The sequence below is a fragment of the Barbatula barbatula genome (assembly GCF_947034865.1).
Source record: "Barbatula barbatula genome assembly, chromosome: 14".
Classification (NCBI taxonomy): Eukaryota; Metazoa; Chordata; class Actinopteri; order Cypriniformes; family Nemacheilidae; genus Barbatula; species Barbatula barbatula.
Genome location: NC_136777.1, coordinates 7,465,273 through 7,487,542, shown reverse-complemented (window position 1 = coordinate 7,487,542; position 22,270 = coordinate 7,465,273). Strand labels below are relative to the sequence as shown.

At 38.4% G+C, this 22,270-nt stretch overlaps 1 protein-coding gene across 3 annotated transcripts in view; it reads right to left on the bottom strand.

Moving 5' to 3' along the window:
• The window catches only part of wdfy4 (WDFY family member 4), a 42,209-nt gene extending 20,583 nt beyond the window's left edge, over window positions 1–21,626 (bottom strand). Inside the window, exons 1-40 of one of the 3 annotated variants that reach the window (XM_079472713.1) lie at window positions 21,470–21,626; window positions 20,499–20,744; window positions 19,450–19,561; window positions 18,957–19,063; window positions 18,279–18,425; window positions 17,873–18,062; window positions 16,377–16,566; window positions 14,805–14,965; window positions 13,591–14,052; window positions 13,413–13,508; window positions 12,532–12,722; window positions 11,020–11,603; window positions 10,854–10,944; window positions 9,996–10,210; window positions 9,790–9,872; window positions 9,461–9,680; window positions 8,860–8,936; window positions 8,471–8,689; window positions 8,327–8,343; window positions 8,165–8,257; window positions 7,729–7,960; window positions 7,494–7,645; window positions 7,016–7,127; window positions 6,706–6,896; window positions 6,479–6,631; window positions 6,289–6,362; window positions 5,970–6,131; window positions 5,266–5,357; window positions 5,051–5,147; window positions 4,745–4,947; window positions 4,489–4,655; window positions 4,239–4,361; window positions 3,501–3,662; window positions 3,198–3,374; window positions 2,294–2,420; window positions 1,924–2,075; window positions 1,593–1,831; window positions 1,095–1,216; window positions 811–1,002; window positions 564–676 (exon numbers count right to left, since the gene is read on the bottom strand). In XM_079472713.1, the coding sequence (XP_079328839.1) occupies window positions 564–676; window positions 811–1,002; window positions 1,095–1,216; window positions 1,593–1,831; window positions 1,924–2,075; window positions 2,294–2,420; window positions 3,198–3,374; window positions 3,501–3,662; window positions 4,239–4,361; window positions 4,489–4,655; window positions 4,745–4,947; window positions 5,051–5,147; window positions 5,266–5,357; window positions 5,970–6,131; window positions 6,289–6,362; window positions 6,479–6,631; window positions 6,706–6,896; window positions 7,016–7,127; window positions 7,494–7,645; window positions 7,729–7,960; window positions 8,165–8,257; window positions 8,327–8,343; window positions 8,471–8,689; window positions 8,860–8,936; window positions 9,461–9,680; window positions 9,790–9,872; window positions 9,996–10,210; window positions 10,854–10,944; window positions 11,020–11,603; window positions 12,532–12,722; window positions 13,413–13,508; window positions 13,591–14,052; window positions 14,805–14,965; window positions 16,377–16,566; window positions 17,873–18,062; window positions 18,279–18,425; window positions 18,957–19,063; window positions 19,450–19,561; window positions 20,499–20,744; window positions 21,470–21,490 (6,564 nt within the window). In that variant the 5' untranslated portion in view covers window positions 21,491–21,626. Of the gene's footprint in view, window positions 1–563; window positions 677–810; window positions 1,003–1,094; window positions 1,217–1,592; window positions 1,832–1,923; window positions 2,076–2,293; window positions 2,421–3,197; window positions 3,375–3,500; window positions 3,663–4,238; window positions 4,362–4,488; window positions 4,656–4,744; window positions 4,948–5,050; window positions 5,148–5,265; window positions 5,358–5,969; window positions 6,132–6,288; window positions 6,363–6,478; window positions 6,632–6,705; window positions 6,897–7,015; window positions 7,128–7,493; window positions 7,646–7,728; window positions 7,961–8,164; window positions 8,344–8,470; window positions 8,690–8,859; window positions 8,937–9,460; window positions 9,681–9,789; window positions 9,873–9,995; window positions 10,211–10,853; window positions 10,945–11,019; window positions 11,604–12,531; window positions 12,723–13,412; window positions 13,509–13,590; window positions 14,053–14,804; window positions 14,966–16,376; window positions 16,567–17,872; window positions 18,063–18,278; window positions 18,426–18,956; window positions 19,064–19,449; window positions 19,562–20,498; window positions 20,745–21,469 lie in introns of those variants that run through there. The other 2 variants (XM_079472712.1, XM_079472714.1) reach the window with 2 other exon arrangements.
• Window positions 21,627–22,270: the final 644 nt, after the last annotated feature.

Here is a 22,270-nt window from a genome sequence, read left to right as displayed (position 1 = left end):
GGGGGCCAATTCATCAAGACATCTGATAGGCTGTCACAAACTGATCTGATACGCGAAATGAATGTTTTCATCAGATCAGGAATGCCTATAATTACCGGCCCGTTTGCGAGGCGGCAACGGCGATAGCAGCAGTTGCGAAGAAACAGTAATTTCATGCCCTCGTGCCTGAGTAATATCTCTGTGCATCCTTTTCCAGATGGCGACGTCTTCTGCTGTGGGAACTAATGATGTGGGCCGCGTTTCGGGGGGGAAAAACAACAATAACAGCGTCTTTAACCTTCAACAGCAAACGCGGTGTTCTAGTGAGTGTTCCCATGGAAAAAATTAACAAATATCAATTACATTGCCCACTGAGGTGTACTCAGCTGTAATAATCCAAATTGATTTAGAGAATGGAGACGGTGCCTTCCGGTGGTGGTGACATTGGGATGGCGTGAGGGCACCTGTGAAGGAATACGCAAAACGATGCGCACCTCACTGAAAGGCAGAGGTTTAGCTGGAGGACTGACAAGCAACAGCAAGGCCGTTTTGGACATGCTCTAAAATAAAGTCAGGGTCCTTACCTCAAAACTGCCGGCGGGATCCTTCTCGAACCTCTTCTGAACGGATTGCAGTGCACTGCTGAGAAGTCCTGCCCTCTTCTGGTGACCATTATTTACCTTTTTATTCTGGGAGTCTATGAAGAAAAGACAAAATCCATAGTGATTGTGCTTCCATTTTGCATTTTCTCAACTTAATACGAATTGACTAAAAAAACCAAGCGGATTGTGAAACTTCACTGAGGTGATAAGCATATTAGCACTGACCGACCTGTAAAGAGCTGCCAAGCTTTCATCGCCGTCTCCTCCCACAAAGGGCTCACATCGCTCATAGAAAGCTGTCCCTCTTTCCCAGCAGTCTTAGCAGACAGGTCGATCTTATAGGCCTCCTCTAGAGTCTGTCTCCTCTCCTGCATGACTTTACCCCACATGCTTTCCACAAGCAACATCAGCTCGGACTCCACTACAAGATCACAGCCACATTCAAAAGAACCTTTGTTTTCAATTTTCATCACACGCACAATCTATTTTTTACTAAAAAAGAGAAACACTGACCCTCTGCTGAATCATTCACATCGGTTTGTGACTTCCCCGTGCTGCTCTTGTATGGAAAGAGGTGCCTCCACGTTTTTCTTGAGGGTTTTCTATTAACTTCACATCCGAAACCATCAAGAAAGCTGGAAGACGGTTGCAATATTTTTAAAGCTTCGATCATGAAGTTGTTAGTGGTATTTTAGATAGAGAAGATATAAAAGAGTTTAAAATAACAAGTGAAATTGAAGGGAAGGGGTGTGATCCCCGTGATGAAGTTGTTTTATGTTACATTGTAAAAGTAAATCAGGTTGAACATTTTCAAGCTACAAACATTAATAAATCACATTCTGGTTTATAGATTATTTGTAAATGTAGCTTTTGATGAACAAACTGAACGATACAAATGGGTAAAGGCAAAAAAGCTAAAAAATATTATTCTGATATGTGAAAAAATGTTCACAGTACTCGATTTATCAAAACCTATTCGAAATTTTTGAAACAATGAAACCAAAAGCCCACCTGCCAGAGCGGATGATCATGAGGCAGTGCAACAGACAGCTCAGGAAGTGGACATTAGCATTGTAGGTTACCATGACGACATCCCAGTTCTGATGCAACACGTGAAGGGTTTGAATGATGAGCTCCTGCTCAGTCGGAGTCTGTCTGGGTCGGGACAGGAAGTAAAGCAGGGCTCGGTTCAAGCTTTTATACAAAACACCGACCATCATCTCCCGGCGACCCTGACCTCTCTTTAATGCCTGATGTCAACACAAACACACAGTACAGATAAACTGTTTATCTAGACGTGTAACAAAAATACCATATGGGTGAAATCAGAGGATAAACTCACTACTGATATCTGCTCTACTATGAAGTCCAGGAGGGTCTCTGGATCCACCACAAACATGCCAGTATAGAGTTTCTTCACAAGCGTTTTACTGAAGAATGCCACGTTCTCAATCAAAATGTTAGCTTTTCTATCCGGCTTGGACTTGGATGGATCTGGAGAAGATTTGGTGGGATATGGAGTTGCCATAAATGTTAAAGATGTATTATATAAAATTTTAAAAAATAATATGCATTACATTTTTCACAAAATATGAAGTACAATTTTATAAACAACGTTCTCCAACTGACCGTTACCGGCTTAAGTGGAAAAAAGCAGATTTTGGACTTTGCTTGTATATATTTAGAAAGATATGTAGTGTCATATATTTTACCATCTCTGGCCACATGTGTGGAGTGGCCCTCCTCCTGCCCTGTCATGTGGATGATGTCCATAACAAACTCCAGCAGTTCTGTCTGAAAGCTCTGTCTCTGCTCTTGACAAACACTATCTGGAGAAAACTGAACACAAATCATTCAGAATGTTCATATAAACTTGGAAGGAATTCGTACTGTGGTCCACCAGCGCTCTCTTTGGCTAGGCTTAATAAAGCGCAAATAACCCCCATCCAGCAAGCATTTGGTGCAGTACCATCAAAACTGAGCAAAGAGTGGCACCTTATGGATGAAAGATATACTTCAGACCAACAGATTCTCATTTAACAGCTACAGTATAAATCCAGCATTATAATATATTGTAAAGCACTGATTTTCATATTTTTATTTGTATTATTTGTAAAATTTAGAAACATTTATGTAATTGTATATTATGTTTATAATTTGCAATATAACTTAATTATTACATGAATTTGTAAAAATGTATGTAATTGTATATTATGTTTATAATTTGCAATATAACATTATTATATGAATTTGTAAAAATTATGTTATATTGCAAATTATAAACAATATGGAATTCAATTAATTTTTACAAATTCATATAATGATGTTTGGTAGTGTTTGCTTTTATTAAGAATGCTTAATAGAGCAAAAAGCAGCTCATTAAAGAATTATAAAATGTTTGCCTGACAAATGAGTAAACATGCGAAAAAACCTGTAGATTTACAATAAAGAAACATGAAGTAAATTAAGAGGAAATAATATTATAGAAACACTTTTTTTAGTTAGCAACCCCCTGTAACCAGTCACAGAATATAAGCAACTGTAAATGAATGGCATTGCGGGAAAACTGGCAAGTGTCACTTAAAATGAATTTATTACTTAAACTTTTTTGCTCACCTCTAGTAGCTGTATTAAAGGATGTAAACCGTCTTTTGCAGAGATGTTAATAAGGCTGTCCATCAAGAGGATGCGGATGAAGTCACACACCTGCTTCCTGCCCGGGTGGGAGGACCGGAGCAAGAGAGGTTCCTCCACATGACCAATCTCTTTGGTGTCCTTAACACCTGTAGAGCTCTATGAGAAGATAAAATGCATAATATCACTTCTGTAAACTCTTACACCACATGTCTAGCGGGGTAATAAAACGTCTCTTGGGTATATGGCAAAACAAATGTTAGGTGGAGCCCCTAAAAGATTCACCTCAGAAGTTTCAAAGGGGAAAACAGCACTGGCCAGTGAAGTGAGAAAATCAGGGGAGGTCCAGAGGGGATCTTCAGGAAACAGACTGTGCACCAGGCAGAGGAACTGCATCACGCTACCGGGGTACTGGACTTCCCAGCCATTTGTACACCCTGTTACAGGCTTATGGAAAAATACAATGACACATAGACTGAGGAAATTGGTTTTACTGGCCTTGCATCAATGGCTTTTGTAACAGACACAGCTTACATGATTATGCAACCTGTTTGCAATAAGTGCACATAACTGTTTGAATTAACGGTGATAATCTTCCTGTCATCTAAAAAATACATCTAATTCAGTATATCATCCTCCAGATTACATAAATATATTTAAATGTAAATTTGAAAAAATATTTTTCCAGTGAAATGCACAAACAGAAACTTGTATACAATATAAATATGCAGGTGACTTGGATAATATTTTTAAAGAACTTGAATTTTTACCTGTTAAATGTAAATAAAATGGAATCAATGACAGAATAAAAAAGCATCTATTTGGGTATCATCCAGAATATTTCTGAAAACTAAGTTGTGCTATTCCTATTTACACTTTTACAACTATTGTAACATATTTTACTAAATAAATATCATTTATAAATGTTAAAAATAACTTGGTATTGTTATTCAGATCCAGCCACAAATCTACCCAACTATAACGCCTTTTAAATATTAACAACCTCTGAACTAAAACACTTACCCTAGTAATGATAACTTTGATCAGTTCTAATAGAACACAAGCTGCATCTGCACACAATTTAGCCCCATCGGCTCCATCACTGCAGCTTTCAATCAGACTCTGAAGCATCACGTCAACAGATTCCTGCCATCGAAAAGTTATTACAAACCCAAATGCATCTCATCCATGACAGCTGAATCATTTCACAGGAAGTTCATATAAATAAATATACATGGCCACAAAAACAAATTAGGGAAAATAATGCGGATACCTGCTCAATAGAAACCTGAAAGTCTGATTTTCCAAAAAGCATTGCAGCGAGAGACCCGTAAATCTGAGGCAGGTGAATATGAGTAATGAGAAGCTTCTGCAGAATGTCAAACCCTGGGCAAATGCAGCTTAAACACTCATATGACCATGAGTGAGATCTTAAATTATCTATGGAAAGCAACAACAAGTTGTTTTTAAAACGTCATGCAACAGGATTTTAAATCTAATGCATCTTATCTGCATCATTTTGGACATACCTGTGATACTTGTAGGCATCTCCATGGTCCCCACTAATGTTCCTGGTGAAACAGCCTCCTTGAACGTGGCCAGGATGTTTGGATACGACAGGAAGTGAGTGAGCAGTGTGAGAGCCAGCAGCACTGTGCTGGTGTGGATGTGGGCCTGTAAGAAGAGGAGGAACCAGTCGGAGCCCAGTGCGAAGAACACATCTTCAAGGTTACTGCCATTGAAACAACATAATGTATTAGAATACCAGAATACATGCATTTCTGTCACTGAGATGACATGAACCTTGCGTCATTTCTTTAATAAACTTTACTCACTTGCTAAACAGAGACGTGTTTGAGATGATCAGGGAAGACAGCATAGAGAGCAACTGATTCCTGATCCAAACCGATCTTCCAGGTGTCTGACTCCAGCCTACATTTCAAAGTCATTCAAATATTTTTATCCTCAGCAAAAAAGTGATTTTCTGAGAAATAAACAATGACTTGAGAATATAGCTCATCTCTGCAACTAAATTATTAAATATGAGTACCTTGTGACTGATCATTGAAATCCAAATCGGAGAAAGTCTCATTTTCATTTAAAGTGGGAGGCAAAAGACTATGAACTATGAAGAGTCCAAGCCTAAATAAGAAACAAAAGCCAAAAAATGCTATTAATAACAATGCATCATATCGTACATTTATGAATCATTTTTTTTCTCCCTAAGGCCCATAATGAGGTTTTCCCTCAGTTTCTTGGCACTTAACACAAGCATAATTTTGTTTACTAAAACAATTTTCCAACCTGTGCATTTTTGCATGTCAGTTTCAATAACAGAGTTTTGAGTTATAAATATATATATATATATACAGTAGCTAGTGTTTTCCTTGCATAATACACTTTTATGTCAAAAGATTACATTAGACCATGGGATTAGCATACGGAAATAAACTTTTCTTCTTTAAAATTACAATTCTGTCATGAATTACTCACCCTCAAGTTGTTCCAAAACTGTATACATTTCTTTGTTTGGTTGAACACAGAGAAATATATCTGGAAGAATGCTAGTAACTGAAAATTCTGGGGCATTCAAAGAACTGTTTGTTTTCCTGAATTCCTCAGAATATCTTCTTTTGAGTTCAACCCGAGCAAAGAAATTTGTACATGTTTGAAAAACTACAGGATGACAGAATTTCAATTTTTGTGTGAACTATCCCTTTAAACATAGGGTATCTAATAGAAGAGCTGTCATGCCTTTTGATGTCTGTTATGTTGAAATGTTCCTCAAGAAGGGATCTAATGATGCTACAGATGATTAACACCTTCCTACGGGTCACACTAGAGTCATGCAGCACGATCAGAAGTTTGCCCATCACGTTAAGTCTGTGCATTACCTCAGCATTCTGTTGACTCCCACTAAGAAGAGACAGATGTATCATCACAGTCAAGTTTGATTCCTTTAACAAGGTTTATTCATGACTGAATAACAGGAAGCGGACCATGAGTTTCACTTCACTTTACCCAACACCCAACAAAAAACATCACAATGACTCAACACATCAGTATTTCATACCTTGATGACTTCAGAAGATCAGCTAAATGGTTTAAAACACGAAGGTCGAGATTTTCTGGAGTTTTCTGCCACACCTACGAAAAAAAGAAAAATAACCAACCATCTCCAAGTACACAATTAAATAAAATTTGCACTTAATGTTTTACATTATGTAAGGAAAGACTGACTATCACACCAATCTAAAACTGACCTCAAAGTCACAGAGGACGTCCTGGAAGGCTCTGATGTTCGGGATGTGAAAAGCATCACTGCCCAGCTCCATTCTTCCCACAATGGCCAGAATAAGGTTAAAGATTCGACTACTGATCATCTGAGACTTCATCTTCAACAAGAAGGACAATAGCTGACAACAAAAAACAAGTCAAGCTTGGATTTCATGCATGGCAATCTATGATGAAGTGCATTAGACATCAGTACCTTATAGCCATTGGTTCGTTTCATCTCCTGCTCCATCACAGAGTTTGTTTTCAAAACAGAGAGAAGAACTTTGACAGCAGCATACAATGATTCATCGTCTGAGGCCATCGCCACCAAGCTCAGAACGGCAGCAGGTCCACCAACATACTGCATGCTACTAGCAGCACTGCATGACTTGAAAGTTCTTACTCCTGGAAGTCAAGGTGGTGTAAAATTAGCCCGACAGAAGTAACACTACAGATGCTGCAGTCAGTGTTGTGACTTGGAGAAGGCGCTTGAAAATAATAGTTAGTGGATTTATGTCTTTTACCAAAACAACCAACCAGGGCTGCCCCAATTGACCGAGCAGTTCCGCTGAGGTTCTGACTGATGTTATGGGCCAAGAAGATGGGAGTACAGTTATCACGTGATGTAATCCCCATCTGTGTATGAAGAAATAAGTTATTAAAACATACAAAATCAAGATAACAGTCCAATATAAAAATCACAAGTTAAAAAGGTGCAGTGAGTATTTTTTTTCTATTGTGTATATATAAAGAAAAAAACAAGTTTTGAATCATGAAATATCAGTTGACTAATAAAAAACGTTTTACTTTACAGTATATGAAGCAGGTCATCTTGTGATGACCAGCATGATCACATGACCATCCAAATAATAATTACCAAAATTCTTAATAAATTACTGGGAAATACACATTTCTACAAACTTTTTAGAGATCAATGCAAATAAACAAATAACTTCTAAGTGTACCTTTAAGTAAATCATTAAAATGTAATTGTAACTGTACCTCTTTAGCTATAATGCGACAATCCACTTCATTGTATTGGTCTCTTATATCTGCAACTGTTGTGATGGTGGATACCGCTGGATTTATGGCAAAGGAAATTCTCTCCGGAGTGACGATTCTAATACGCGACGTCACATCATCTGCCTTCCCATCTGATAAAAAAGACAAAAAATCGTTTCCACAACTTTCTGCGTTGAGCATTTCCATACAAGACAGAGAGAGGTGAACTTTTCACCTTGAACATCAAGAGCAAGGTAGTTTCCAATGTAGTTGGTGCCCTGTTCATATATGGTCTCCACATATTCAGAATTCAACACTTCCTCGAAAAAGTATGTAGGGCCGACCCGCCAGACCAGAGCAGCGTGCTGTTTCCATATTGATGGAGTACCAATAATGCCACACACGTCAATGACTGCAGAGGGATCCATTGAGATGCACGGACCAGGAAATGGCTGAATATATTTCATCTGCAAAGAAAGACACACAGCCATGTATAGTTTGACAGTTATTCCTAAAAGTAGTCCAAATGACATGTGCACAATATTTATGAAAGCTTAAAGAGATCAACACATGTGAAATACTATTGGTTCTCACATATGACATGTGAGAATTTGGAAACACATGACGGTAAATAAATGCAGACGAAAACTTTTGCGCGAACTACTACCAACCCTCGCTGTTCCGATTGCTGCTCCATTTATATAAACCGTGACCAAACAGCTCTTCTTGACTCCTTTGGCCATCACCAGACAAAGATGGTTCCACTGAGCAGATAGTAAGTGTTGGGAACATTTAAACCGCACTGAGGAAGACAGCGTACTGGGAGACTGTACCTCCGGTTCCATCATATCTGTCCAACAAAAGATACAAATAAATGACACACTCCATGTCTAAACTAGTCTATAAGTGTAAACCAACCTATTAATGCACTGATACATATTCCATAAAGCTCACTTTAATGTAAAAATCACATTTACCCAAAAACTGATAAGCTTCCTCTTCAGTGGAGATCACCAAGCAGCCGTCAGTGGCAGATATACTGATAGACAGACAGCTGAACTGCTGCTCAGCACGAGACATGTGCCGTACAATGGTGAGCAGACGCACAGGGTGAGAATCACAAGCCGAGCTGAACCTACAGATCATGAACCAACAGGAGAACGACAGGCCGGCTGAAGGAGGAAAACCTCTGCAGTCTGTGGAGTAAACAAGATGTGAATGTTTAGGTATAGTTTTATGTTAAGAAGTGACTTCTGGGGGAGTTTATCATACATCATTCCAATGTGAAATGTTCAATATGTCTAATTTCAATGTTTTGTGATTTAAAAGCACATAAAAGCAGCAAATGTTGCTGAATGTATCTTACCGGTGCCCAAGCCGCCAGTGGAGATAAAGTCTGCACTGACACCCTTCACTGTAGCAAGAGATGGCAGAAACAGACACCTGTGAGGGAGAACAGTTCTCACTCATTAAATAGGACAGCTTTAAAGGAATAGACAATCCAGAAAACTAAAAAATCATGAATGTGGTCCAGTGTGTGAAGTTTAGCGGCATCTAGCGGCGAGGTTCCAAATTGCAACCAACGGCTCACTCAACCCTTCCCTTTCAAAGCACTACGGTGGCTGACACAAATCGTAGATGTCGGCACATTTTGGCTGAAGATAACGTATTTACGAAAGAGATAACGTATTTACGAAAGAGATAACGTATTTATGAAGTTTGTCCGTTTAGGGCTACTGTAGAAACAACATGGTGAATTACGTGTAAGGGGACCCGAGGTTTATGTAGATAGACATAGCTCATTCTAAGATAATGAAAACATACCGCTTCATTATGTAAGGTCTTTAAACACCTCTGAAGACATAGTTATATATATCATAATGCATTTCTGTCAATAGGTCCTCCAAAAAAACACACACTGGACCTTTAAAAGTAAATAATCTCTGAAAAGGACAAATGTGTATCACCCATAGCCACTGTCTGTCATGTCAAACTCCACAAAAGAAGGAGTAATGGAGACATTGTGCGGTCGAAAGCTCCGTGGTGAAGTGATGGAGACGAGGCTTATGATTCTGTGAAGAGGAACTACTGTCCCGCTGCCTGAAGATGTTTTCAATAGGCTAAAACTTCGTTTCAATGTCTTTTCAGAAGGTTTGTTTTCATCCTCTTCGGTTTCTTTTTTCTTGTCTGTGTAATCGATAGCAGAACATGTCATCGACAGGCATATTTCAATCTTCAAAATAATGATTTTGAAACCGGAAGTAAGCAAAAAAAGCCAGAAAGAACAGAAGCATACGTGTGCAAGGGGCCTCTTCACAGGAGACTGAAAGCTGATTGTTTCCACTACACATCAGAGGATCTCCAAGACACAGGAACTGCCTGAGATAAAGCACACAATTGTTATGGTACGATTTAAGAGTATAAAAACGTACATATACAGTATTTAACAATTTTTATTATTGAACTTTCTATTAAGTATGTCAACAACAAACTCATGCACACCTGAGGTCCTTGTGATCCATGGCCTGTGAAGCGAGTTTCTCCAGGATCCGAACTACAGGCAGGTAAAGTGAGCTGGTTTTGTCAATGAGGATGTGTTTGCAGTGAGTCAGCAGTGTGGACAGCAGACCAAACTCACACATGATCTGTCTGTTTCTCTCTGACTTCACTAAAGTCTGAACATGATGAGCTACAGACAACTGCAGCTCCTCAGACAACTACAAGAAAGAAATGCCATACATTGTAATACACGCACAGACCAAATGAACACTTGCTTATGTTTTCTAAAACTAAAAATATGTTCAAATAACGTTTTACTAACATTCCCGTTAAGTTATTTTAACGTTATTTTTTTTTTTTATGTTCCACTAACAACGGATAAAATAATGTTGCTCAAACGCTATAAAAACATTAATGTCACTGCTAAAAGCTCTTAACACAGCAAAATAAATGTAGAACTTTTTAGAGAACGTTAGCCAAAGTTCTCTGTTAGCTGGGATGACAATTATTTACAAAGTACATATCAAAACATATTATGTATGAAGTGTGTAAAATATTAAACTAATATTCTGACTTCATTTACTCACCCTCAAGTTGTTCCAAATCTGTATAAATCTATTTGTTCTGATAGAAACAAAAGAAGATATTTTGAAGAATGTAGGAGAGCGAACCGTTCTGTGGCACTTTTGACCTCCATTGTCATTTTTCCCACTATGGTAGTGGTTACATTCTTCTAAATATCTTTCTCTGTGTTCAACCAAATAAAGAAATATATACAGATTTGGAACAACTCGATGGGTCTGTTGGGTGAACTGTTTTTTTAAAATGATTAAGATATGACATATAATGTTTCAAACTCACATGAGGGTCACTAGGACAATAAATACTAGGCAGGAGAGTCATGAGGAGTTTAACAGCTCCAGGATGAAGAATCGGGAGGTCACAATAAACCCTGGAAAAGTGGAATTTGTGTTTAACACACTTATTCTACATTTAGGCAAAAAATACACTCATCTTAAGTACCTACCGTCCAGACTCTGTATATACAGACACACTGGTCTCGTCCTCATTGGACACCCCCGCTTCCATTTGACCCGCCACTGTGATCTGACTCTCATCCCTCTCATTATTATCCTGCGGGCCTGCACATGAATCTGCAACCAGGCTCACACCGGTAGCAAACTGCTCCAGGAATCCCAGCAGCTTCACACAGTCTAGTAAAGGTGGTGGCAGCTGAGGTTCCGGCCTCTCCGCCATTTGCACAAACTGCTGGAAACTCCTGCAGTGCGAGTCGACTTTATCTGTTTCTACACGGACCGCTTTCTGAAAACAGCCAAGCTGCAACAGAGCCTCACCCAACTTCTCACAGAGACCGGTGGTGTTGAAGAAGTGGCTGTTAACCGAATTCACATGCACGGCGAGGGTGATGGTGTGTAAGGTGAGGAGGAGCAGGTCTACGATGCTCTGTCGACTGAGCGAGGCCCATACTCCCTTCGGCTGTTCCAGCAGGACTCCCTCCATGTCCACAACAATAGAGAGAAGGCCGGTGAAGCCCCCTGCGGTGCGGAAGGCATTCCAAGTATTCGGGTTCTCCAGAACTTTCATAATAGACTGTGAGGCAAGATGCAAAGATAAGAATTTTACAAGCGCCACTATGCAACTTCTCAGTCTCAAAAGAATTAAAAACTTAATTTTTCAGTTTTCCATCACGTGACTTCGTAGGAAACCATAGATGCTTATCTGTTCACTTCAGAAATTATGCGTCACCCCAAAAAGGAGAAAGGAGGGGCGTCCCGTTTCAAAGAGTCTGGCACAAAATGCATTAGCCCTTATTCAATAAAGCATGCTAATACATCAAACAGCTAATGTGTCATAAAATGAAGCCCAAACCTAATTAGCACCAATAGAAGTAATCAGAATGGCTTTGACACATTTCGCAGAGTGCTAGGGGCGAATCCAATTGCAAGCAACCATAACCCAGTTACACTTTAATGGTCTGCAGGTTAGTATTCCTGTGCTTGAATCTAAAAAATGGACGTGTACAGTAACTGAATAATGTAGTTATGCGTAATTGGATTTCTCTCACATTCTCTGATCTGATATTGCTCATAATTTTCTCAGTGTCGCACCACACGGCTACAGGCGTAATCGAATGAAGCTTGAGTTAACAGCTAAGTGTATATTAGCAAATCAATCTGAATTTGGCTATAATGCAATCGGGCTCCCAAAAGCTGATGTAATAAATTCACTGGCTCATTATGCTTTAAACAGGCTATAATTTGTTAGAATTAGGAACGGAAGCTGCATTTACGGACAGGTAGGGACCACATGAACACATAGCTTAGTTTTAGCAGAAGACCTTGTAATTATATTCCCATCGTGCCTTGCAACTGTGGCTTTTATTTTAAAATCAGTTTGCTTGAAAAGAACTGTGACTCCGAAAAGTAAAAAAAGTATTCAAATGGCAAAAGAACAGAAATACAGATAAAGTACACGTCTGATAAGGAAGAAGCTTATCTAAAGATGATGTCGTTTGTACCTGCAGGAGGTCCCGTTTGAGTTTGATTTCACTCTCCGTGGACGAGCAGAGAGCTCCGATGGCCGTGCTCATGTATTCCTCTGGATTCACCTCTGAGAGCTGCTCCAGAATGCACAGAGTGGGACTGCGGAACTGCTCGACGTCTATGAAGATCTTCACATAGGGAATCATCCCCAAATCCCGGATGAGCACTGTTAGAACAATCAGATGTGACAAGTTAGCTGTGTCCTGTTCTTTGGTTTAAGTGGTACATGTGATTAAAAGCATCAGAATAACAGAAAATAAACATTTGCAGTTATATTATATTTGAATGAGCTTTTTAAAACCTTTGCATTGAATTCACCATGTTGTTTCTACAGTAGCCCTAAACAAACAAACTGCTCAACAGAACACGTTTCATAAATACGTTATCCCCTTGGCAAGAAGCGAAAACATGACGACATCTTTGTCCTGTGAAAACCGCCATAGTGTTGCGAAAGAGTGAGTCATTGGTTGCAGTTCACAACCTCACTCTCTAAAATCTCCACATTGCTCCTTTAACTGCAAAGTTTAAAGTCCCAGTGAAATAAAAAATTACAATGCCTGGTTTTTTTCATGAAACATTGCAGCGTTTATTGTAAATAGTTTATCATTGTGGTTCATTCTCTTTTTTAAACTTTAATGTTAAACTTGCGTTTTGAGTAAAACACAGCATTAGAATGCCTTTAATTCACATGTTTATTGTGTATGTTATCATTTTATTTTTCAAGCCCCCAATCAGAATGTAGCACTTTTTGCTTTTTAAACAAATTCAACCTTTTTTATAGATCCATTCCACAGATTTCCCATCAAAACCAGCACAAAAAGACGAATGACAAATAATAACAACTAATTCAACAAACCAGTGTTTCTGATCGACTGCATGGCAAGAGCTGAAACTACATCCAGAATGTTGGTGGTCAACCTCCTCTCATGGTCATCAGTGTCCTCTTCGTTTACTGTAAACACATAAGTCTCAGATCAAATTATGCATCTCAGTGTACCTGCTACCGTAATGTGTCGATATAGTGTAAACCTCACCAGCAACACCAGCCTTTCTGAGAATCTTAGCTCTTCTTTTAAGCTCAGACAACAGTTGCTCCATCAGTCCACCATCACTCAGGACATCTGACAACAATCCACCATTCATGATGAGTCTGTAGAAACACTCCAGAGCTGTGATGCTGAAGGCCTCTGAACAGCCCTGCTTCAGCACTGCCTGCACCTTTTTGATGGTCTCATGTGGGATATAAGAGAGCTGGAAGATGACCGTCTCAAGCAGTTCAAAGAAAATGAGGTGAACGGGAGGAGATTTCTGCCAGATGGATTCAGCCAGTTGAGCCAGAGACTGTAGAGACCACTCCAACAGGAAGAAGTTTGCCTTTTCCCAAGACCAGATCATCTGGATGGTGCGAAGGATTTGGCTGCAGATCACGGTGTTGCTGGAGTGCAGAAAGCAGGACTGGATGATTTTAAAGGCTGTGAGGTTTTTAACAGATGAACCTGGAGATTAAGGCACTTGTGTTATGACAGAAAAAAAATTATACATTTAATAAAGAGTTATTTCAATTATTATTTTTTAATTAAATTGAAAAATATCTTAGCAAAAAGTAGAAAATAATACAATTATAAAAACATGAAAAATTCTCCCATTGTATTAATGAGGAATAAAAAATGTGCATTTTTTTCCAGTTATATAATTTTGCATTTACATTGACTTGACATTCATAGAATAGTTCTCATGTGATATTTGTAACCATCTTTCACAAAGTACATTATTCATATCATGACATTATGAACAACACAAGGTCTCATGCAAATACCTAGTTCTACATCTGTATTGAGTTATTCTGACTTCCACCGACTCAAACTGAGAGTGAGAGTAAACCGCATTTAGATCTATGCCAAAACATTAAAGACCGATTGGCTCCTCGGACAAAAACACACTGATGTTTATGGTAAATAAATATAGCTGCATAGGGTAATAAGATTGAATCACAGAAAATTAAAATCACATCAAGGCCAAATGAAATAAGGCTATAAAAGCGTTTCTCTCTCAGGAGTGAGGTGCTCTGGTGGTGATGAATGGAGGATTGTAATGCGGATGAGGAGAATGGATGCAGGGTGTCTTAACTGGGTTAGTGAGGAGAGCTACACTTCATCATCCTGGACATAATTGCCTTTTCTGTGGCGTTAACTTGAGGTGGCAGTGCAGAGATGCAGTGTGGCACTCAAAGTCTGTCGTGTAGGTTTACCTTTAGTAAGGGCGGGGTCGAACCTAAAACCAGGCGGTTGAGGGTTATTAACACATATGGCCACTTTTAACTCAGCCTTGCCAAAAAGAGTAAATGATGCGATGAGGCCTAAAAGGTCTTGAATGGCCAGGAATGGCTCCTCTATCACTTCCTCTTCACAGCTGCAAAATACAAAAATACTTTGTTTTAAGTTTGTGGCATTTTATGCTAATATTTAAACGTTAGATAACAGCCTAAATAACTCACAGCATTATAGACACTGTTATAAACACAATACAGAACACAGGCCTAGCTTAGACAGTGCCATAAGTTCTAGCGATGTTTCCACACGTTAACACTATTCATGACTTTATCAGTCGTTTAGGATTACAGGACAAGAGTTTTTAAAATATTATTTGGTAAAGATGACATTCACAAATCAGGTTATTGACGTTGTTAAACTTAAACTATTTAAACATTTCGGTCAATTTAATCAATTCAAGTTTAGTTCTATACAGACGGTTTCATCTTAACAACACATAAACAAAGGTTACTCCGCATGCGCACTTTTGTGACCCCAACTGAACTTCCGGTACACATTCACAAACAATAGAGTGCCTGTGTCTAATATCAATCAAAAGAAACCATGAAGAACCGTTACTTGGCTAAACTTGTCTCTCGAAATTTTTGAATTTACACTCCGATACCAAGCTCAACGGCTAGATGTCAATTTACCATTGTTTTTTTTAATGCGACCGAACTACGGGAACCATTCAACAAATTGTTTATTTAATAAAATAAACATGCAACTAAGTCGTTTATTTAATGCAATTATTATAAAGTGAAATAATAACACAAATTAATATTAACATAAATTAAATTAAATATAAATAGTTCTATTATTAGACACTAGCCAAATAAAATACAGAAGTTAACTGGGAGTCAAGCGCACGTGCGTCCGATAAAACAGTCTATAGCGTTTTGCCATATTGAACTGTTACAAAGCAGCCGCTCAAATAAAAAACACATTATGAAAAAAAGAGACAACCAGGTATAAATAAAAAATGTATTCTTTTAAACTTTAAAGAAAATTATTATTATTATTATAAGTGTGGTAAGTTTAAGTTAAGGCACTAAAATGATAAAAAATAAACTACAATAAATATATAACTAAAACGTAAATAAAACGTAAAAATACAAACTGTTACATATTACTAATCTAAAATTTACATGAAAAACTTAAACTATTCACATGAATACTAAAAATATTACAAGAAAACTAAGAACCTAAAGTAAAAACAAAAGAATTCTAGCCGAATACATCATAGCTGGAAAACTTAAGCAGTGACACTTGATGTGAGAAAGTGTAGGAACACAGCGAAAACTGAGTTACAAAAGGGAACAGAAAGTACCGAAGATCATTTTAAGCATATAGTTTCCATGATGGTGGTAGTAATCCACCTACATGCACCCAAGCCATCAGAGGCGTTTAAGCTTTCAGTGTGAGACACTTGTATCTTAAATTTGAGCAATACTTAAATAATCATACTCCCTATTTATTGTAAAAATGGTCTAAAAAATACATGAATTTACCGTGACAAGGCAGCTTGTAGGATCTCATAGGCATCATTGCTCTCAAACTCCTCGAAAAGAGCAGGGTTGACTGAATAAGAGTCCTTCACAAAGCTGAAAACACTCACGACCACCTCAGCTAGAACATGCCCAGAGACCTTATCACGGATGTTATGCATGTTCTGGATGCAGATCTTCATGCAATTACTAGCTAAAGAGAGAAACAAGAATCTATTTAAAAAACAACTCATGCAATGCGCTGTACACTGTAGAGATTAATAGAACATTATCCATGTTAAACTTTGTTCAAAATACCCTATATTAGTGTGTAAATGTGTTCTAATTGACTCTGGCATGTCCTGAATGAAACTTTTAGACATGGAATAAGATTATGTCCAATTTGAAAGAGCCGATCCCCAGCTAAAAACAATGTTATGTAATGAGGTCTGGAACAGCTGAGTGCATTAAACAAGTATCATGTGAAACCAAATGTTATATCATTAAAGGGGGGATGCAACAGTGTTTCATGTATTCTGACTTTTTACAAAGTTAAACGTGCTGGCTTCTCATCCTTAAAGGTATACTTCAACCAAAAATGAAAAAGTTAGGAAAAGTAGGAAAAAAACAATTGTAGTCAAAAGTATGAACTGTTTGCTGTCCTACATTCTTCGAAATGTTTTCCTACTATGTGAGTCAATGGGTGTTTTTTTATCTTTGGCTATAAGCATTCTTTCAAATATCTTTCTCTGTGTTCATCAGAACAAAGAAATGTTGACACGTTTGCAACAAATAATGACAGAATTTTCAGTTTTGGGTGAAATATCCCTTTAAAATGGTAAAAAAACAGAGTTGGACGTATGACGTGGTATTTCTGTGCTCGATACACTCCCACAGCGTTCGTATATGTTTCGGAAAGTTTTTTTCGAACATGAAAATCCGTTTTGTAACAACTTTTCTTAGTCCCTTATTGGACAACTCTCCCGGAAAAGCATATGGCATAATCACGCGTCAACCAAGGAGAGCGGGAGAAGGAGCATGTGCAAGTGAAGAGCACTACGTTCGCCGAGTTCATGTGTTTGTTTGTTCACTGCATTTGGGTGATGAATGTTATATAATCGGTGGATATAACGCTGGATTTGGATATCATTTGAAACTGATAGAAGGTGAGTGAAACTGAAGTCTGCAATGGGTCCGCACATTCTTAAGCTCCGCCTACCCCATCAACCTCCAACCAACCACACGTGTCGTATGTTTTCGGAAAATTATGGTACAGCTGCATGTGTCGTTTATAAATGGGATCAAAAAAGACTCTACCGATATATGAAGGGTGCGATACTATTCTGAAAGATTAACATGAGATATGCAGAAACTGTCTGAGTTACGACCACTTTAATCTACATGTTTACAGTCGGGTCCTCTTCGGTCAAAATATCTGGAAATAATCTGCTTACTGACAAATGTAATTATTATTACCAACAGTCCCTCAAAAACTGAATGAATGAATGAAAGTTGTGGACCTTGCAGTGCAGGTACAGTGTTAGGAGCTTGTGCAGCAGACACTGCTCTGAGCACACGAGACGCCTGTCGTCTCCATGAGGGGCTGCACTGATCCCACAGGAGGGACAAAGAGATCATCACATTTGAGAGCTCCTGCGTCTCCACCAGAACGTCTACAAAACATACCCGCCTGCACAGCTGCAAGATCGCCTGAGAAGAGTGTAAACACAAACTTATCTTTAACATCTTTGTGTTTTGAGCCTAACACAAATGTATTTCTCATTTATACACTAATTTTGAATGCTTTGATATTAAATGACTAAATCCATTTAGCTAATTTTCCAGCTATTCAAGCTAAAACATGTGAATGAAAAGAAAATCAGGAACACATTCATCCCAGCTGTTATTAGCACAACCTGTAAATACCTGAATAAGAGTGTCCTGAAAGGAGCATTTGACTTCCATGTCATCTGGAGAGTTACATTTCACCTTTCCGGGAGGTAAAGCCACAAAAAGATACAGGCACTTGACTAAAGCAGCAGGTACACCTGTCATGATCATAGCATCAACCTCCTGTAAAAAAAAGTATATAATATAACCACACAGCAGATGCTTCTCTGTCTTCGCCTATTTGAATGATTTTAAATGTCTAGTTATGAGCCAAAACACTATGTTTAATGGTTGAGCGGTCAAATTAAAATGTTTTACAGTAATGTTGTCAATGTTCCAACATTGCTGTCATAGTATCTAGTTCCCATAAAGGGACAGTTCACCCAAAAATGTAATTTCTGTTATCATTTACTCCCCCTCAAGTTGTTCCAAATCTGTGGTAGGCCAAATTACAGTGGTAGTAAAACGTGCCCCAGAACTATTGTGTTCAACTGAAAATGTTCCTACTATGGTAGTCAATGGAGGCCAAGAACGGTTTGGATTCAAGCATTCTTCCAAATATATTTTTGAACTCAAAGGTGAGCAAATGATGACGTAATCTTTGTTTTTGGATGAACTGTTCTTTAAAGTCTTTCATGACATTACTTCTGGAGAGAGTAAAATTAACTCCACTGGAAGCTGACTGCATGAATGATAAATAATTTGGCAACTTACAAGGTCTCTGTTGGACAAGAGACATATTGATTTTGTTAGAAGCCATCCTTTGTTGGTGTTGACCTCTGACATCTGAAAGAACTGCTCCAATTCAAATCGGGCTTCCTCTGGAGCACAAAACCAACAGACAAAGTTACAGATACAGCTATAGACCTCTCACGAGCACGCAACAGACAGCTGAAAGTTTCAGATGCCACAAACTCTCACATCCAGCATTTTCTTTTACAATCTCAGAATAAGAAATAAACTAAATATCAAAATCAAATCAAACCTTTTCCAATCGGTAGGCTAAATATAAATCTGAATGCATTCAAAAGTGCAATTTATTGCATTGTTTACCACATAACTGCAAAATGAAGAAGTGAGCTACTTCCCTTAAAAAGCCAACAGAATCTCTCTGTTCACATTTTCTTTGACCTAGAAAACACTGCTAATGCAACTGATTCCCAAATAAACTATATTCATTAACCATCGGTATGGTTCATGCGGGTACCTGCAGGCTTTTCTGACACACTCTGTTGTACATGACAGACAAAGGCTTCTCCGACTTCCAGGGCCAAACCCTGGAGGTCCAGATCACCAAGGGTGCAGTCACTCTCTGAGACCTAATAAAAATGAAGAGTGTCATTTCTGCTTGAATAATATCAAAGATTCAGAACAAAATATGAGAACATGACAAAATGGGCATTCAACAGAAATAAGGTTTTCATAGAAACATGTGAAAAATACATTTCAATAAACTACGAAAGTATTTCATCCAACATTCCATGCTTCAGTCCATGACTTTTCTAAGTGAATGTGGGGTGTTAGTCTTTATTTTGTAGTTGGTCAAATACCAATGGGATTGCAGGAGTGATAATCAGTCACACGTGTGTAAACTCCAGAACACACACACTAAGTCTGTGAGTGTGATTACAGCTTAGTAGGTCATGAATGTTTGTCAAAACAGTCCCAAAACAGATCAATAGTACTCTCAGGACAGAGCTGCTGGAACTTAGACACAGGAAATGTAATATTTGAGTTTAATATGTGGCGCAAAAGGTTTCGTAGGACATTTTTCGGGCAATGTATTCCTGTACAGACTGGCTGCTGTGAAAAAGCTAAAATGTGAATAGAAATGTCTGCTTTCATTTCTGCATTTAAAGGGATAGTTCACACAAAAATTAAAATTGTCATCATTTACTCACTCTCAAGTTATTCCAAACCTGTTTACATTTATTTGATATGTTTAACACAAAAGAAGATATGTGCAAGAATGTTTGCAACCAAACAGTTCTGGGGCACTATTGACTACCATAGTAGTTGTTTCCTTACTATGATAGTCAACAGTGGCCAAGAACTATTTGGTTACAAACATTCTTCCAAATATCTAAATATCTTTCTTTGTGTTCCGCAGAAGTTTGGAACAACTTCAGGGTCACAGAATTGTCATTTTTGTGTGAACTGTCCCTTTAAGACTAAAATGTCTGAAATGTTAATAATAAGTTAAAAATAACCACTGGTGGTATGTAAATTAACAGTGTAGTAGTTCTGGTCTGTTACCTGGATTAAGAGCAGCATGAGTCCATTGAGCTCTTGTTCTCTTTGTTCTGGTGACTGTAGGGATGTTGTTCCAAGCTGAGATAGCCGATCTCTGAGAACCACGAGTGGATCAACATTTGCTTTCAGGATCCCGTCTGCCATGCTGTGAATTTGACTTGTTGTCAGGTCTACGCTGTCTGAACTCTCCCCTGAAGCGCTGAGTTCTCCATTATCCTTGGTGATTCTTTCCATGTCTCTACCTGACTCCTTGAAGAAATGTATTATATTAATACACCAGCATCACTTCACTCAATGATACAACCAGACATTATTTTTAAGGACAAAGACTTTAACAGGGATGTCGATTATGTGTCTTCTGTGCAAAGAAATCCACAAACTGCTAATTTTCATAATAAAAGATTAATTTACACGATAATGATGCAAATACATCACGCAATTCACATTTTCAATGCATACATTTATCTGCCTATTCAGATCTTTTTCCACCCTAAATAATTTGATGTTCACATTCAACGTTAACGTGATCTTGTGATGTCAATGCACAAGCTTGTTTTGCAACAGGAAGGACTATTCACATTCCTGAAGAAATTACATTTCTGCATTGCACATTCCTGCCAGTGTCTTCATTCAGCACAGTGTCTAAATACAGCTCATGAATATAAACACTTCAACACAGTCTTGTTGTGGTTAAGATTCTAAACGCTTTAGATGTTAAAACATGTTCACTTTAAACATAAAGTGAATTAGGAACGAAAGAGTTTAAGGGGAAATAAATCATAATTCACAAAATGAAGTCAATCTTCCTTGTTTATCTTCGTTGTGTTGAAGTGTAAGACGGAACGAGCTTGTGTAAATGCATGTGAAAGAAAAGAAAAAACACCACAGGCAACACTATAACCAAAGCCACAAAATAAAGAAATACAATAATTGAAACAGATCAGTGTTACCAGATCGGCCAGTCGGAAACATACCTGTTGTTTGGTGGGCGGCATCTTGTCTTTGACGGGGCTTGCATGTTCAGATTTATGGTTGTTTATAAGGCTTTCCTCTTGCTTTCCATGTCACAGCACTCAGTGAGTAACCGGCTGAGACATGCCTCTCTGCACTGGCTGTCTGAACTTTGCACATGACTTTGAAACTCTGACATCAGCTGCGTCTGGTCATGTGCCTCACTTCCTATTTAAAGAAAGAAGCAGAATAAAGATTGTGTGTGTTTGGCGAAGGGGGGTAATGACGGTGTGTGTGTGCTGGCAGTTGGGTCACGTTACGCAGATTTAAATATTAGAGTCTTTATATCAAAAACTCGCATTTTCGATCAACCAATCATAAAAGAGGTTATGAAAGTACGTAAATGGTGTCGGTGCAGGCTGGCGTTTAAATTGAGACCATTCAATATTGAACAATGGCGACACCGTGTGGTGATTTTAAGATAGCACATCTTGCTCGCGGAAACAAAAATCCAAAATAACACAATAAATGAATTAAACAAAGAATAAAATACTCGCGCAATAGGCATCCGACAGATCAAATGTCGCATAGATGGTTTCCACATTTCAAACAGGTGTAGCACAGCTAATATCTTTGGTTCCCAGAACGTTCCCCGAACGTTAGTTTTTGGTTCCCAGAACGTTACTCTTTAAGGTTCGTCCATGCAATCAGAGCATTTGGATCCATAAACGGTACCTGGCCTTTCATACATGGTGTGACGTCAGGCTTAACAATAGGTGTGTCTAACTTTTTTTACCTTTGCTGTAAGATAATCATTCAGTGGG